Genomic DNA, 17646 nt, shown 5'->3' with positions numbered 1-17646 from the left:
GCAACTTTTGATAAACAAATGGTCCCAGCGAACTGAACCCACCTAACTATCCTGACCTCCAATTGAGCCCCAGTTATTTTTCAAGTACAGTAAACACCTTATATAATGAAAGTAAAAAATTGGAACTTTCTAAATTATGTATCTCCACTATCCAAACAAACAAAAACCTTTTTAAAAAAAAAAAAAACTATAAGAACACGTTTTTAAAAGCCGAGGCTTATGTTGTTGTTGTTGTTTTTACCTATATGTAAGCCCAATCGCAAAGAAAGAAAAACTAATCAAATGTATTTACCTTAGCTTTTTAGAGACTGAGTAATCAACTTCCATGATTTTCCCATGCAATTCCACTTTACCTTTAAAACAAAAATTTAAAGCACTCAGAATCTTCCTGAGATCAAACCCGCGGGGGTCTAGGAGGGGCACGCACACAACTCCACGCTAGGGCTCCGCCTTCAGGCGCCCACCAGGGGTCTCTACGAGGCTCCAGCTGGGCTAAGTTGGTGCCCAGTGTGAAGAAAGGTGGGTGCTCGGGGTCTCGTAATGAGGTGGGAAGGGCGCAAGCCCGGTTCCGACCCCAGGTATAGCTGTGGGTGGCATTACCGGAAAAACAAATTTAATAAAGAGCGGCGCCAATTTGAAAGGATGAGCTCATTTGAAACTCAAGCTGCAGGGCTGGCGCGGCCCCGTTCCTCTCCAGGCCCCCACCTCCCCATTCTGCTAACCCCAAACCCGAAGGCTCCACTGCGCTCCCCCAGTCTCTCTTCCCTCCTGGTGGCCCCGAGAAGACGCGCCGAACCCCCCCCCCCCGGGTCGACTACTGCGAGAGCCCGGTCCCAGCCAGCTTCTGGGTGTCACCTTGGCCTCGCCGCCGCCCCGCCCCCACCCCACGCGCCCTTGGGGAAGGGGCTCCCGCCTCCACCAGGGTCTGGGGGCGCAGGCTGGGGGACTGGGGGCGAGCACGGCTCCGAGTGGTGCGAGTGAGGGAGGGAGAGTTGGGGAGTGCGCGCGCGCGAGTGTGTGTGTGTCGCTCTCCGACTCCCGTCTGGGCTCCAGCGCGCTCGCGGGCCCCCCGGTCGCCTCTTTCCCGGTTCTCAGCCCCGGCCCCCACCGAGTTGAGACAGGGCACCTCGTAAAAAGGTGCTTCTGGCCAAGCGGGAGGCAGGGGGATGGACGGCGGAAAGCCCCCAGCCCCGAGTTCTTCTCAATAAAATCGGACAAAAAATTCAGGGAAAAATAGGAGCGCTTGAGATCAGCAAGAGGGGACTGAGCTTCGGCAAAGGACTGAGGGAGATGTGCCGTCGTCCAGGGGCTGAGGTTTGGGGAGCCCCTGGGCATCGAAGGGGTTCAGCAGGATGGAGCCGAGGGGTGCAGAAAGTGGGGGGCCTTGGGGCAAGGTGGGGAGGGGGGGGTTGAAAAGAGAGTGCGGCTCAGGGGAACGCCAGAGGGCGAGAGGTCCAGGGCACGAGGCATGGGAAGGAGGAAGGTCCGGCCAGGAGAAAAGATGCTGGATTTTGGGGGAGTCCCCTGATAAAGGGGGTAACAGAAAAATCAGGGAAGAGGGGGTACAGAGGACTCTGGAAGGGTGGGGGTGGGAGCTCTGGAGAGCAGTTCGGAGCACCAGAGGAACATAGGGTGCCCCCAGAGAGCCTCAGGGACCCTTGGAGGGACACCGGGAGCGCCCCTGGGCTGCGGCCCGGAGGGCTAGGGGTGAGCCTGGGGCTGTTGGGGGAGGGGAGCGGGCCGTCCCAGGAGCAGGCGGGCGGCAAGAGTTAAGGGTCTGGTGCGTGGAAGTGAGCTTGCGGGCGCGGGAGCCCCGCGCCGGGCGCCGCCCGCCCGCCGGACTCGGCCTCCCAGCCGTCCCGACCCGAGCGGGGCGAGGCGGGGGGAGGGGGCAGCGCTGAGTGCTCACCCGAGAGGGTCTCGATGGCGCGGATGGCCCAGTTCTGGTCGGGGTAGTCCACGAAGGCGTAGCCTGACTTGAGCAGGACCTGTCCCGCCAGGGGCAGCTTCCTGTCCCCAAAGAGCTGCCGGAGGTCGTCGGCGGTGACGGCGGGGCTCAGGTTCCCGATGTAAAGCTTGTTCATCATCCGTCCCTTCCCCGAGAGCCCGCGGCTCCCCCGGCCCGGTACCCGGCGCTCCTCGCCTCCTCCGCTGCCCTCGTCTCTCCTCCTCCTCCTCCGCCCCCCCTCCCCGCCCTCCGCCCGCCCGCCACCCACCCCCACCCTCACCCTCAGCCTGGCTCCCCCCACCGCGGCCGGCCCGGCCCGCCCGGGGGCAGAGGCGGAGGCGGGGACTCGGCGCGGCTGCCTCCTCGGGGCAGAGTCCCGGGCCGGGCGGCGGCGCGCGGACAAAGCGCTCTCTCTGCCTCCCTCTCTCTCCCTCTCAAGGCGGTGGCGGGAGGAGGAGCAGCGGCGGGCGGCGGCAGCGCACCCCGCGTGTGTCTGTGTGAGAGTTTGTACGGGCGTGTGCGCAGCCGAGAGTGAGCGAGCGAGCGCCCCCTCCCAGCCCCGCGCCGCTGCGCCCCTCACCTCACGCCCCCAGCGCTCTGAGCGCTCGGCGGGGCTACCCCGGCTCCAGCTCCGCGCCCGGCGGGCGGAAGCGAGTCGCGGCCCCGGGCTAGGGCTTGGAGCGCCAGAACCCCGGGCGGCCACGGCGCACAGGCCGGGCGAGCGACGGAGCGGGGCTGGCGCGCCCCGAGCGCGGGTGGGAGCGCGCGAGGGGCGCGGGGGAGCGGCTGGGAGCCGCTGGCGTGGGAGGGAGAGGGGCTGCGTGTGAGTATGGAGAGGGGTGTGCGCAAGGTGGACCGGATGTTAGTGCGCGACTGCCACGGCAAGCGGGAAGGTGTGTCTCGGAGGTGAGAGGCGAGGCCAGGCTGGAAGACAACTTTCGCAGCGAGTTAGCCGAGACTGGCTTCCTGCGCGTTCTCGGCGGTGCGCTCGCTCCGGGACCAGCACTCCGGTTCGGCTCTGGGAGGCAACCAGGCGGCGCGTGTGGTCAAAGGATCGTGGACGCGAGTCAGGACACCTAGGGCCCGGGACCCGGCGGGCCCTCACGGTCTGCACCCGGGGAAGTTGCTCCCGGCCCCGGGCCTCAGTTTCCCGACTCGTGAAGTGAGGCGGAAGGCCAAAGTTACCGGAGTCTTGTCCTCTCCGCCCGGACTCTGCGCGCTCGGAACCCCGCGGCGGGCGGCAGCCTGAAGTTGGCAGCTGCTCTCTATTCTGGGAAGAACTGAGGGCTTTCCCCGCAGTCCCTACACAACCAGGTGGCGGGTGGGGCAGCGAGCTGGGAGGGAGAAGAGCCAGCGGCGGATCCTGAGAGGTTGGGTCCGCGGCCGCGGGTGACGGATGCTCGCTTCAAGGCTGCGTGGCCGCGTTCAGTCCCAGAGCCGGGGTGGAGGGAGGCGAGGGTGGCTGGAAGCCGAGGCGCGCAGTCTGTGTAGGAGTTCTCCGATCATTGGAGAGGGCCGGGAAAGAAAGAGGTCCTTCCAAGCAGAGGAAACAGCGTGACCGACGGAAGAGGCAGGGTTGAGATGAGAACAGTCCGAGCTGAGGGACTCTGGAAGGAGCCAGACTGACTGAAGACGAGCAGCAAGTTAAGGGGCCTGGCAGGAAGCCTGATGGTTAGAGCCTGGTCGCAGCCAAGAAATTCTACAGGAAAGAGAAAAATGACAGGATTCAGAGGCAAAGTGGCAGAAGATTCCAAGCTCTGAACTTCAGGGAACCGTAAGAGAGTTGATGATTTGATCAGGAATGGCTTTGGGGTGCTTTTGGATGTAGAAGCCACAAATGTAGGGATGGAACAGGTTTGGGGTATCCTAGCTGGATCGTAAAGTATTCTTTCCCTAGTTTTCCTGTTTACGAGGCCGGTGGAGAGAATGTGGTTTGCTGGATTTTATATCTTCAGAAAGGTGATTCTTGTTGGGGAAATCAAACATTGTTATGGTGAAAGGTCTGTCTGCTGGAGACTCAGACTTTCCTCCTCCCTATCCCAGCTGCATAGCTTAGGAGGTCCCAGCATCCCTGAGCCCAAGTTTCATCTATAAAAGGGCTAAATGAAAGATAACTTAAGTAATGTGATGAGACACAGTGCACCCATAGTGAATGGTTTTTCGTTTCTTTGCCCCAGGAACTTATTATGAGTTTTAAAATGCTTTCTTTGGGGGAAAGAAATCTTAAATAATTGTCTAGAGAAAATCATGAATCCATTCTCACCTCGATATTTGCAGTTGTTTTAAATTCCGGCTTTGTCTCAAATATTCACTTATTTCCTCATCTCTAGAAAAGGAGCTGAATTTTACTGCTCCTTTGCCATTATTCCTCAAACTAATAGATAAACTAGGTATGATGCTTCCTTACTAAAATATGGAGGAGAGTCACAGATGAAAACAACTTGTGAGTGCATAAACCACAGCAGAGTGGGAGTCAACTACCTTCAGATTATTTACACAAATTGGTATGGTCACCTTTGCATGACAGTACAGCATGTTTGTTTTATTTACAGTAATTCAAAGCTACATGTTTATAAAAGAGAAAGAAAAGAGTGTCAGGGCTAGTTGGTCTCATTCCTTTCTGAAAGGTTAGTAAAACTTCTGTAGTATGATATTTTCAGTCACATCAAATATTTGGTCCTACTGCAAAACCACAAATGTTTTAATATAGGTACTCTAGTGGGCAGCAGTTATCATCTAAAGATTCTTAGCAGAGAGAGCTTCTGTGGACTCTTCTCACCCTATCACCAGAACTATCAAACATTTTTTTTTTCTGAGAAATGACTGCTTTTTGTTGTACTTGGTGTTTTCTGTCCTGCTGGCATTTTGTAAACAGTGGTGGTACAGAAAAAGAGCTTGAACCGTAACTATGATGGTCGTTTTTTTCTCCACACCTCTGATTTGCAGCATCCATAGTTTCTTATCTTGGGGTGTGAAATTGCTTTTTCATGTGATAGAGAAGAAATGGGGGGAATCTTTGAAGATAGGAGGCACAACCTGCAAACACAGAACCAGAAATCCAAAGGTTATTGCTTCCGTGTGACAAACTTATTTTCTGTTTCTTCATGAGTTCCTTTTGAGTTTTCTTATGATTTGCTACCTTGTTCCTCCCCCAGAGGGCTGAAATGGAGGTCACTTGAAACTCTTGGATGATCTTATCAGATTTTTATGATTTTTTTGAGACAAGGTCTTGCTGTGTTGCCCAAGCTTATCTCAAACTCCTGAATTCAAGGGATTATCCACTTCAGCCTTCCTTGTACATGGGATTACAGGCATGTGCCACTGTACCCAGTTTGAATGCTTAACTGTGGTCAAAAAGATTTGGAGAAATTCTTTTATAGTTGTGAATTGTAGTGGGGTTTTTTTTGGTGGGGGTAGGCTACTTGGTTTTTGATTTCTTGGTAGAGTGTTTTTTGTTTTTGTGGGGGAGACTTGTTTTGTTTTTGTGGTACTGGAGATCAAACTCAGAGCCTTGTGCATACTAAGCAAGCACTGTATATCAGAGCTATCTTTCCATCCCTGGAGAAATTCTTATAGTAATCAACATTACTTTTTAAAATATGTGTTAACTTTTGCTCAAAAGTTCCAAAGGCAGTAAAGAACATCATGTTTCTCAGAGATTGTTTTAGGCAGGTAAAGTAGGTAGAACAAGAGATTTCTTTCCTTTCCCTTCCTTCCTTCCCTCCCTCTTTCTTTCTACCTGTCTCTCTTTCTTCCTTTTTTCTGGGTATTGATCCCAAGGGCACTCTACCACTGAGCTACATCCCCAGCTCTTTTTATTTTGAGACAGGGTCTTGGTAAGTTGCCCAGGTACTCCTCAAACTTGCAAATTTTGGAGGGAAGCTTTTGGGATATAAGTGACAAACACAACATTAAATAAGGAGACATGGGATTTGGGAAATGAAGAATCTAATGCAGGAGACTATACATAGAAAATCCAGAATGTCAGCAGTGTAGCCATCCAGAAAGCAACCAGCACAGATTAGAACAAGAGGATAGATGGCTCAGTGAAAACTTCAAGGGACAAAACCACAGAAGTGAAAAATTGTGCTCCATTTGTGTACAATGAGTCAAAGGGCATTCTGCTGTCTTGTATAACTGATTAAAACAAATAAAAAATAAAAAATAAAGTGCCAGGCTTGGTGGCCTAGGCCTATAATCCCAGTGATTTGGGATGCAGAGGCAGAAAGATTGCAAGTTTGAGGCCAGCCTGGGCAACTTAGCAAGACGCTGTCTCAGAAAGGGATGGAGATGTAGCTCAATGAGAGAGTGTCCCTGGGTACAATCCCCTTACCCCCCCCCCCACACACACACACAGCAAACTCATTTATATGAATGTATAATAATTAATTTCTGATAGGATGATAGGCATAGACTTTTTAGGGGAAATCACAGGTAAATGGAAAACCAGGCAAATGGAAACAAGGAAGTCATTAACTCTAGGAAAAACACATGGTTATACAAGAAAGGAGCAATGGTCACAGGCAAAACAGTGAAAATATTTGTACAGTCATAATATAAATATTGCAGTATTATCCAAACTACATAAAGAACTTGCAAGTCAACCAGAAAAAGGTTATTATTAGAAAAATGAGCAAAGATAGCATTCTTTAAAGATACGTGCATCCCCAAGTTAATTATAGCACAATTGACAATAACCAAATTATGGAATCAACCTAGGCGTCTGTTCACTCACACAAACACACAGGAGTTTTATTCAGCCATAAAGAAGAACAAAATTATGCTGTTTTCAGGAAAATGGATGGAACTGAAGAGCATGATAAGCAAAATAAGCCAAACTCAGAAAAACAAGTGTTAGATTTTCTCTCCCATGTGGAATCTAGAAACAAAAAGTAGTGTTATGAAAGTAGAAGGGGGAATACTGCGGTAGGGCAAGGGAATAACAGGAGAGAGGAGGAGAGGATTATGGGAAGCATTGGGGAGGAAAACTGATGAAATTGTTATATGCTTGTATGAATATGCCACAATGATCCTACAATTCTGTGTAATTAATATGTGTCAATAAAAAAATTAGCAAAGGATAAAAAAAAATGGGCCAGGAATATGAATGGGTGACTTCACAGAATACAAGGTGCAAATAATTCACAGGTAATTGAGAAATTAAAACTGTTCACAACCATCAAGTTAACAAAACTTTTAAAACTGGTGATATGGGGTATTGATGAAGGTGTGGAACATCAGAAATAGTCATCCACTGCTGGTAGGAGTATACAACGGTACAATTACTCTGAAGAGTAATTTGTCAGTACCTAGTAAGGCTGAAGATACAGGTCTGTGCTGCCTATCACTATCTTAGATGTCTATTTATTATCTCATTTCTCTTCACACCTTCCATTGTGCTTCTACCTTAGGTCTCTACTGAAAACCTTGCTTTTTATTTCACTGAGAAAATAGAAGCAATCAGAAGAGCACTTCAACATATCTGCCCACCTACTTAGATTCTGCCTCTTCTATTACTGCAGTGACTGTGCATGATCTGGAAAATGTAAAACATGCATCAGAACAACAGACCCAAATTTTGGATAATGATTACCTCTAGGAAGGGACAAAAGGGAATAGAAGAATATAAGTACGGAACTTTAATTTTTTTAAACTTTTTTAAAATTTTTAGTTGTACATGGACACAATACATTTATTTTGTTTATGTCATGCTGAGGATTGAACCCAGTGCCCCATGCCTGCAAGGCAAGTACTATATCACTGAGCCACAACCCCAGCCCAAGAACTTTAATTTTTATTTGGGTATGTATGGGTTTTTGTTAGTTTTTAAAGTTAGATGATAGGTACCTGGGTACTTATCTTTTTTATCTTTTCAATAACTTATTACAGTGAGGCAGAGGATGATTCTTATACCACATTATGAATCATACAATGAAAGATCTTAAAAAATACATATTTCCCAGAGCTGGGGTTGTGGCTCAGTGGTAGAGTACTCACTTAGAACATGCAAGGTCCTGGGTTTGATCCTCAGCTCCACGTGAAAATAAATAAATATATTGTGGCCAACTACAATTTAAAAATAAATATTAAAAAAATACATACTTCCAAGACCTACCATTGAAACTCCTAAATCAAAAGCTTATTTAAAAAAGAAAAAGCTGGGGGTTGGGGTGGTGGCTCCGTGGTAGAGCTCTTGCCTAGAAGTGTGAGGCACTGGGTTCGATTCTTAGCACCATTTATAAATAAAGAAAAGTTCTATCAAAAATTTAAAAAATAAAATTTAATAAAAAGCTAAAAAGAGATCACATATGCCTATACATAGTATACATAGTTTATACATGTATATATATATATATATATATATATATATATACTACATATATGTAAAATGTCAGACCAACAGGAAGTTTGCAATAACAGTACAAGGAAGTGACGTATATTGTCAATTCAAATTCCCCAAATGTTTACATCTTTACCACATTTGTTTTATCCTTTTCTGTTTCTCGACTATTTGGATAAACTGCAGGCAGAATGCTCCTTTCTATCAAAATATTTCAATTTGTATCTACTGCAAAAAGACCCCCCAAAAAAAGAAAAAAAAATCTCTGATGCAATGATCAAACCCAGGAAATAAATATTGATACTATAATCTGTAGACCTATTCAGATTTCACCAGTTGTGGCAATAATATTTGTTATCACAGAAGAAAATTGTCTGTTTATTTTCCTTTAGGTTGCACAGTTCTTCAGATGTTTTGTTTTCCATAACATTGACATTCTTGATTAGTACAGACTATTTATTTGATAGAATGCTCCTCAGTATGGGTTTGTCTGATGTTTCCTCATGATTAAATTTAGTTTATATCTTTTCTTGCAAGAATGCCACAGAGGTGATATTGTGTTTAGGTGTTATGGTGCTGTGTGTCAGGAGGTATTGATTCTCCCATACTGAGGATACTGGCTTTGCCTACCTGGTGGTATTTTGGTTTATATCCACTCTCTTATTGTAAAATTACTAAGTGTGTCTTAGTGAGATTCTTTGAAACCATGTTGATACTTTGTTACCCCACAAATTTTCATTCACCAGTTTTAACATCTATTGTTGATTCTTGGGTGGATTTTTTTTCCTCTTCCTCCCCCTCTGCCCGTCCCCCCCACTACTGAGGATTGAACCCAGGACTTTGTACCACTGAACTACATCCCCAGGCCTTTTTGTTTTTTATTTTGAGACAGGATCTTGTTAAATTGCCCAGGCTGGCCTCAAACTTGCAATCCTGAGTTGTTGGGATTGCAGGTGTGCTCCTTCATGCCAGGCTTAATTAGTACAGTATTTATTTGATAGAATGTTCCTATGTTGCATGGATTATTTTGGTTGCCAAGTGGTGATTTTAATTTTGTCATTCCTTTTATTAGTTGGCTTCCTATAGTAAGGAAGGGTTTGCCCATTTACTATTCATTAGTGCGAACTAATGGATTCTGATTTTATTCAAAGTGCTAGAAATGTTTACTATTATTAAGTATTTTGACGTTCAGATTGTCCCAGATTTGGCCAATAAGAGCCCCTTCAAGCTGGCAGCTTTTACTTTCTCTGCCTCGGTCCAAAAATCAAACACTTGCCGGGTGCAGTGATTGCAAATTGGAGGTCAGTCCAAGCAATTTAGCAAGACCCTGTTTCAATATAAATTTTACAAAGGGCTAGGGATGGGGCTGGGGTTGTGTCTCAGTGATAGAACACTTGCCTCACATGCATGAGGCACTGGGTTCGATCCTCAGCACCACATTAAAAAATAAAATAAAGATATTGTGCTTTACCCCTGAGCTATATCCCTAGCCCCCCTTTTTAAAAAAATATATATTATATTTTTAGAAAGGGGGGCTAGGGATATAGCTCAGGGGTAAAGCACCCCAGGGTTAAGTCTCCAGTGCTGCTGCTGCTACTACTACTACTACTACTACTGGTAATAATAATAATAACATTTATTTAAGAGGCCCTACTACTATTTAGCCAAGAACAATATATAGGAACCAAGATCTGCATGATGGATATGCTTATTGCTATTGGACTATCATTGATTCTAGACCCTCTTAGTTGGAGGATTTTTAGAAGTGGATTATCTGTAAATACATATGCATGCAAATCTGTACCTATCATTTTTATCTAGTACCACTAGATATCATATTTATCTAGTACCACTATATCAAAAAATCCAAGGTTACACTGAAACAGGATTCATTCTCCTTCCTACTTTTTATATTTGTAACTCTTTTCCAACAAAAACCTGGCTCTCATTATCTGCAATATATTTACTTATTTGCTCAACCCTAGAATACACAGACTACTCATGCTTCTTTGAAAAAGAAGCCTATTGTCTAGTCTTCTATCTAATATTTGTTGAGAGTTCTTTTGTCTTTAGACTAAGGATGTAATGTCTGAACACAGGGCTTAAAATTACTGGAGTTTTATTTTCCTCCTGAGGTGCTGGTTATCTTATTCATTTGAAATTTGGCTGGTTTATTTGTTTCTGCTTTTCCCACTTTAGTTCCCCTCACCACCATCTTTGATGATTTTTTTTTCTTTTCTTTGCAACCCAATTCCACCCAATCCCTGAGGGTAACAAGTCTTGCTCATCTTTGGTGTATTTCTCCTATTTTTTTTTTGCATAAATGAATATATACAGGCATATTTTCTTATTCCTATTCTCTTTTACAAAAAAAGAAGTAGCATATTACTGAAACTGTTTTGCACTTTGCTTTCTTCATTTGACAATAGATCCTGGCAATTGCTCCATATTAGTTCATAGAGATCTTCCTCTTCTTTTTTCAACAGCTTCATGGTACTCATGTTTTATATATATGGGCATGTCAATAGTTTCCAGTACATGTAACTTATAAACAAAGATGCTATGAATATATGTGTTGCATTGTTGGTTTATCTTTGGGGTAAATTTTTGGGAGTGAGATTCCTAGATCAAAAAATAGTATATGTGCCTGTGTGTGCATTTTAAATATATATTGTGACATTTTTCACCATAAAGATTATACCAATCCAGGTGCAGTGGCACACACCCGTAATCCCAGCCATTCAAGAGGCTGAGACAGGAGGATCTTGAGTTCAAAGCCAGCCTCAGCAATTTAGCAAGGTTCTAAGCAACTTAGTGAGTCCCTGTCTCTAAATAAAATACAAAATGGGGCTGGGGATGTGGCTCAGTGGCCAAGTGCCTCTGAGTTCAATCCCTGGTACCACCCCATCCCCCCAAAAGAAGAGATTATACCAATTTGCTGTCTACCAACACTGTGTAATAGTGCCTATTTCCCTACAACCTACCAACAGTGTAATTATGATTTTTTTAATTTTTGTCCATCTTATAGGTAAGAAATCGTATTTCAGTATAGTTTCAATTTGTAATTCTTTTATTATGAATAAGAAGAAATATATTTTCATGTATTTAGGATCATCTATTTTACATTTTCTATTCATGTTTCTTGCCTATTCTTCTGAGTTTTCTATTTTTCTCCTCAATTTGTGTGACTTATATATGATTACGTATATAAGTCCTTTATCCGTGATAGATATTATTGATATTTTTCTCCCAAGTTTTAAATATATTTTCATTTTATTTATGGTGTTTTTCACACACACACACACACACACACACACACAAATCTTTGCTTTTATGTAGTGAAGTTTATCAATCTTTTCTTTAATTCCACTTAATTCCAAATTATTAATAGGAAGCTTATCCCGTAGCCTTTCCAGGTTAGAAAGGAATTCACTCATTTTCTAATAAGATGTGTATGACTTCTTATTAATATTAGATCCCTGATCCAGTTGAAATTTGTTCTTATGCTAGTATGAGGTATGAATCTAATTGTACCATTTTTTTTCTAAGCATATAACTAGTTATTCCAGGACCATTTATTTAAACATCTTTTTAGCCCATGCTTTTTGAGGTGCCACTTTTACCATGTATAAGTGTTTCATGTGTATTTGGGTCTACTTCTGTACTTTCTTTTCTACTAGTGTACTTTTTAAAATATGGGCATACCCCACTGTTTAATTATTAAGACTTTCTAGTGTGTTTTGATGTCTGATAGGCCTGATCCCCCTTGTAAATTTTTCCTTTGGTGTTTTCCTGCCTATTCTTGACAATTTATTTCTTCTTATGAAGTACCAGCTTGTCAAGCTCCAAAAGAGTCGTTGGTATTTCTTTGGGATCACATTACATTATAAGTCAACTTAGGCATAACAGGTATCCTTATGATATTGAGTCATCCTATCTAAGAATAAAGGCTGTCTTTACATTCACCTATCTAATTGAAAGAAAAAATACTGGGTTCTAATGATGCTGGGAAGAGAGGTGTGGGAAAGCTAAGTGGCATTAACTCAATGGAAAATAACTAGATAATGGTTAAGATTGATAAATCAAAAAAATGGTATGATCAAATTAGAAATATATAGATAATCAATAAAGGAAAGAACAATAAGAGTGAGGAGACTTTCTTTAGTAAGGCTTTTAGTACATGTATTAGTCAGGTTCCCAGTGGGAAACAGATGGCACACTTAGGGTGATTAAAAATCTAAGAGAAGTACCCTTTAGAGTGGTAAATGGAGTTAACAGATAACAAGGGCTAGGGAAGACCCCTGCCACTAGCAGCAACAGGAGCCATTACAAACCCTCGTTCTGAGGGTGACAGGAAGGACTACTTAATGGAACCAAGAGAGAACTGCTTAATAGAATTAGACTTGAGTGGAATGTAGTCACTGCTCACTGCAGCATGACATGCTGGGAACCACAGGAATAAACATCATCTTCCTCTCCTCCTGCTCCTGCCCTAATGGCCACCTGCATCAGAAGCCTGGGAGCAACGGAACTCCCTACAGCCACAATAGGGCAGGGTGTAGAGTGGCTCTGGAGGTGCAAGTGGGCAATATCTAAGCTGTACTGCAATACATTTAAGTACATAAATGTGTAACCTAGCAATAAAAGAGTAAAAAGTAACTTTCATTAATAAACCTGTTGTCGAAGGGAATACAAGTCAAATAATAAAGATCCAACACTGGTAATTGCCTAAAATTGGGGATATCCCCAGTAAGGGAATCCCAGCAGATACTCCAAAAGTGGTGGCCTCTGAGCTGGGCATCTAACTTGTCATTGTAAGTGGCTGGGCAAAGGATTCTGGTTTATTCTTCCATAATAAAACTTCCCAGGAGAGTCTATAAGGTTGCTCAATCCTCATAGTTTCTACTCTTCTGCTTCCTGTGGATATTTGCCTTTTCATATTTTTTAGTTTTTTTTTCATTGTGAGAATTTTTCCAGTTATATTGAAATCCTTAAGATAAATTGACCACGGGGCTGGGGATGTGGCTTAAGCGGTAGCCCGCTCGCCTGGCATGCGTGCGGCCCCGGGTTCGATCCTCAGCACCACCACATACAAACAAAGATGTTGTGTCTGCCAAAAATTAAAAAAAACATATAAAAAAAATTAAAAAAAAAAAAGATAAATTGACCACATCTGTATTCTGACCTGGCATAGCACATAGGGCTTTAGATAAACAGACTCATTTATTCTTCACTAGCCAATGAGGTTGGTTTTCTCATTCCCATATTACAGATGATAAAACTGAGGTTTAGAGTTAACTTACCCAAGACAAATAACTAGGTTAAAACCACAACCTAGGTTTCACTCCAAAGCTCACCTTTTACTCACAACTATATGTTACCTCTCAATATAGGATTTTGGATACAGTTCCCAGATTGCTTTATAGAAAGTAAAAAAAAAAAAAATGATTCAATTTATTTAATTCTGTTTTCTCCCAGAGAATGGCTTTTTAAACACATAAATAGCTTGATTGTGCCTTATCTGAGATCCCTGATCTTCAGATAGCAGAGTCAGTAGTTCAAAAACTCCAACTTACACATGAATAACCTCAACACTTGTTCAAAGTCCATATTTCAGAACTGGAGATCAGTTCTGTGGTTTGAATGGGGGAAATCCAGAAACCTGTATCCCAAGTGATTCTGTTGGGTGATTCACAGACCATGTTTGTGAAGTCATAGGAGCCAAATATACCCAACACTTGCTAAACATCACATACCTTAAGTGAGTGGGGACAGAGAGGAAATTTGGGTGTGGGTTGTACTTTCACTCATGGATATTGTAGACTTAGTTGTCAGGGATTTTGCATTATCTTATAGAAGACTTCGTTGTAGCAGACCTTAGAAAATGCTAATGTGTTCTAAGGTCTTGGTGTAGGGAAAAAAAAAAAACACCTTGTTTAGCAATTAAATGTCTGCTCTTAGTACGGTGGCCTCTCATACTCAGCATGTAAGCAAACACCCCCTCTCTGCCCACAGACCATGCAAATGTAGTCTTTAGTTCATCATTTCTAATTTATAGTGCATGTGGCTTTCCTGACATTCTGCCCCTTCTCTGTATTCCTTGAATCCTCCCATTCTGCTGCTCCTCTGAGATGGAAAAACATCATGCAAGGTGTTGTGTTGAAGTCAGCAGATCTAGAGTCAAATTCCCTAACTCACTCACTAGCTGTATGACCTTGATAAGTTACTTAACCTCTCTGAGCCTCACTTGCCTTTTATAAAAAGAGAATAATAACTACCTTGTGGAATTGCAAGTAGAGTTAGAGATGCTGTAGTCAGGTACTGGTACAAGGCTTCTCACTCAATAGAGGGCAATGGGGGATGTTAAGTCCTACGGACTTTTGCCCTTTCCCTCTTCTTGCTGGAAGTTAGAGTACTTCAGCGCTGCTACAGTGAAAGCTAATATGGCCCCTACTTAAAAGAGGAAAAGTTTCTAGAAAACTTTGGAAGACTTTAGCAGTAACCTAGTCCAACTGATCCAGTGGACGCAGGAGATCCTAGCACAGATTCCTGACAGATGTTCACCCCATCTCTGTTCCTACCAATAGAGGTCACCACCTCCTGAAGCTGCCTATTATGGAAAAACTGGTTGATTCAGAGAAAGCTTTTCCTTGAATTGAGCTGAAATTAATTTCCCCACAAAATTATAGATTCACAAACATTTAGATCTTTAAGATCTTCAAGCCTACTTGCTGATTTTACAAATGAAGAATCTAGGCTCAGCTAGGTTAGGTGCTATTCCCGTAGAACCAGGCTAAGCCGTCTCCTCCCTCCCTTCAACATTACCAGTCAGCCTGGCCTCTGAATTCTTACAGTGTCCCCATTCCCTGAACTTCCACCCCCATTAACTGGGCTCCATTCTTCACCCCTTTGATGACCTGCCTTTGCATATGCAGATCATGATGCCCAGCACTAAACATGCTTCTTACTGGGATCTAGCTCTAGCAAGGAGAACTAAGACAGTGAGTCAGATCCAGGGCAAGAGCATGGTCACTAGGCTTAGGAAGGCCAAGAAGTTGATCTACACAAAACCAGCAGGTCATTTATAGAAATGCTGGTGATCCTGGTTATCTAGTTTTATTCAGTTTCTCTTCATTGGACACTTAGATACTTTTGAAACATTTGTGCATATGCATATGCACCAAAGAAGGTGCGCAGTAATATTTGCTAAATTACTCTAGGATTTTAGCTTTTTTTTTTCTTTCTTTCTTCTTTTTTTTTTTTTCTAACATAAAAGAAGAGGAAATGGAGCCAGGCACAGTGGCACACACTAGTAACCCCAGTGACTCAGGAAGCTGAGAATCAAAAGTTTGAGGCCAGCCTCAGCGACTTAGCAAGGCCCTGTCTCAAAAAAATGGGGATGTAGCTCAGTGGTAAAGAACCCATGGATTCAATCACCAGTACAAAAAAAGAGTGGAAAATGTCAAAGAAGGAAATTAGTCTGTTGTCTCAAAACTAGAGTTGTCAGTAATTTTGCTCAAATAAAGAATTTCTAAAATCCCAGAAACTCAGAAGATTGAGGCAGGAGGATCTGAAGTTCAAAGTCACCATGGGTAATTTAGTAGAACCCTGTCTTAAAATTTTTAAAAAAGGCGGGGTGGGTGGGGGGTGCTGGGGCGCTGGGCATGTGTTAGGGTGCTTGCCTCCCATATACAGGTCCCTGGGTTCAATCCCTAGCAACACAACAAAACAAAGCAAAATTTAAAAAATTAAGCAAAATTTAAAAAAAAATGATTGGGCATTTAGATCAGTAGTAAACACCCCTGGATTCAATCCCCAGTTCCCAAAGGGGGAAAAAGTTTGTTTTTATCGTATAAATTTAAACCTAAGAAATAGTTCTAGAAGTGTAGCATTGTTGGCATTTTACACAATAAACAATTGCCTGGTACAAGATACGATGGGAATAGCCCTGTTCAAAGTTATTCAGAAAAATTATATCAGTGGCTCTCATAGCATTTTTGAGAGAAGAAGCAAGGAGATGTAGCTGAAAAGGTTACTATATTATTCAATCTTACAATCCTCAGAGAAGTTACATAGTTTTAGAAAATTGTTGTTGTTATCAAATATTTAACACGATGATAGTGCCTCAGTAATTTTTCTTTTTTTTGGCGGGGGGGGGGGTGGTGGTCCTAGAGATTGAACCCAAGGGCACTTAACCACTGAGCCACATCTCCAGCTCTTTTTATTTTTTATTTTGAGACAAGCTCTCTTGCTAAGTTGCTTAGGGCCTCACTAAGTTGCTTAGGCTGGCCTCAATTTGTGATCCTCCTGCCTGAGCCTCACAAGCTCCTGGAATTACAGGCGTACACCATCATACCCAGCTAGTAATTTGTTTTAAAATTAATACCACATCTGGTTTTTGAAATTTTCTTTTCTGAATTGACATTGTTAGGTTCAATAAACTAAATTCTAATTCTATTATTATTATTATTTTTTCACCAATGTGATGTTTCTTTCTATAGATCTGGGTTTTGTTCTGTTTTTTGGTACTGAGGATTGAACCCATAGGTGCTGTACTACTGAGCTCCATCCCTTTTTAATTTTTATTTTTCAAACCAGAGTCTTCCAAAGTTGTTGAAAGTGAATTTTCTATTCTGCTCCCTCAGCCTCCCAAGTCTGTGGGATTACAGGCATGTGCCACCATGGCTAGTTAAATTCCACTTGTAATAGAAGTTTATCCATGTTTATATCCCAGGTGCCTCTGGTAGGTTATTTGTTCTCCGCCCCCACCCCACCCCCATGATAGACTAATTGAATATATCTCCTCCTGGAAAACAGCCTTTAAAATCACCTTCTTTATATGAAAGACATTTTTAGCAATCACACCAGAGGTGGTCTCAGAAATAGCTGATTTTTTTTTAATATTTATTTTTTAGTTTTAGGTGGACACAATATCTTTATTTTGTTTTTATGTGGTGCTAAGAATCGAACCCAGTGCCTCACGCATGCTAGGCGAGCGAGCTACCACTTGAGCCACATCCCCAGCCCCCCAAAAAAGCTCATTTGATTAGCTAATTGTTGTCAAAAAACAACAACCAAATAAGTACCATGTGAAATTTAAGATTGTTTTGTCAGAATTTTGCCATTATTCAAATAGGCCATTTTAAATAGCACACGTGCAGTGGTTATAAGCATATGTGTGTGTGTACAAGTGTGTAGTTTTTGCTATTTTAAAAATAGATATTAAAAGCAGCCCTTGCCAGGTCAAGGAGGTAAGCCTTCAGCTCCTTATTCCTGCCACACATTCTAAGGGAAATCTTGTCCTGGTCTTCGGTTAGACTCAGAGACTAGCTGTAAAAAGGCACCAGCAAGCGATTTT

At 43.2% G+C, this 17646-nt stretch overlaps 1 protein-coding gene across 2 annotated transcripts in view; it reads right to left on the bottom strand.

Moving 5' to 3' along the window:
• Igf2bp2 (insulin like growth factor 2 mRNA binding protein 2) overlaps nt 1–2156 on the bottom strand; it is a 162497-nt gene extending 160341 nt beyond the window's left edge. For both annotated transcript variants that reach the window (XM_046462647.2, XM_046462648.2), the window contains exons 1-2: nt 1910–2156; nt 293–353 (exon numbers count right to left, since the gene is read on the bottom strand). In XM_046462647.2, coding sequence (XP_046318603.1) covers nt 293–353; nt 1910–2087 — 239 coding nt within the window. In that variant the 5' untranslated portion in view covers nt 2088–2156. The remainder of the gene's footprint in view (nt 1–292; nt 354–1909) is intronic.
• Between the last annotated feature and the right edge of the window lie 15490 nt (nt 2157–17646).

This window comes from Marmota monax, unplaced genomic scaffold, assembly GCF_021218885.2.
Source record: "Marmota monax isolate L192 unplaced genomic scaffold, Marmota_monax_Labrador192_F-V1.1 WCK01_AAM20220418_F8-fsc00100, whole genome shotgun sequence".
Taxonomy (NCBI): Eukaryota; Metazoa; Chordata; class Mammalia; order Rodentia; family Sciuridae; genus Marmota; species Marmota monax.
This window is presented reverse-complemented; position numbering and strand designations above follow the sequence as displayed.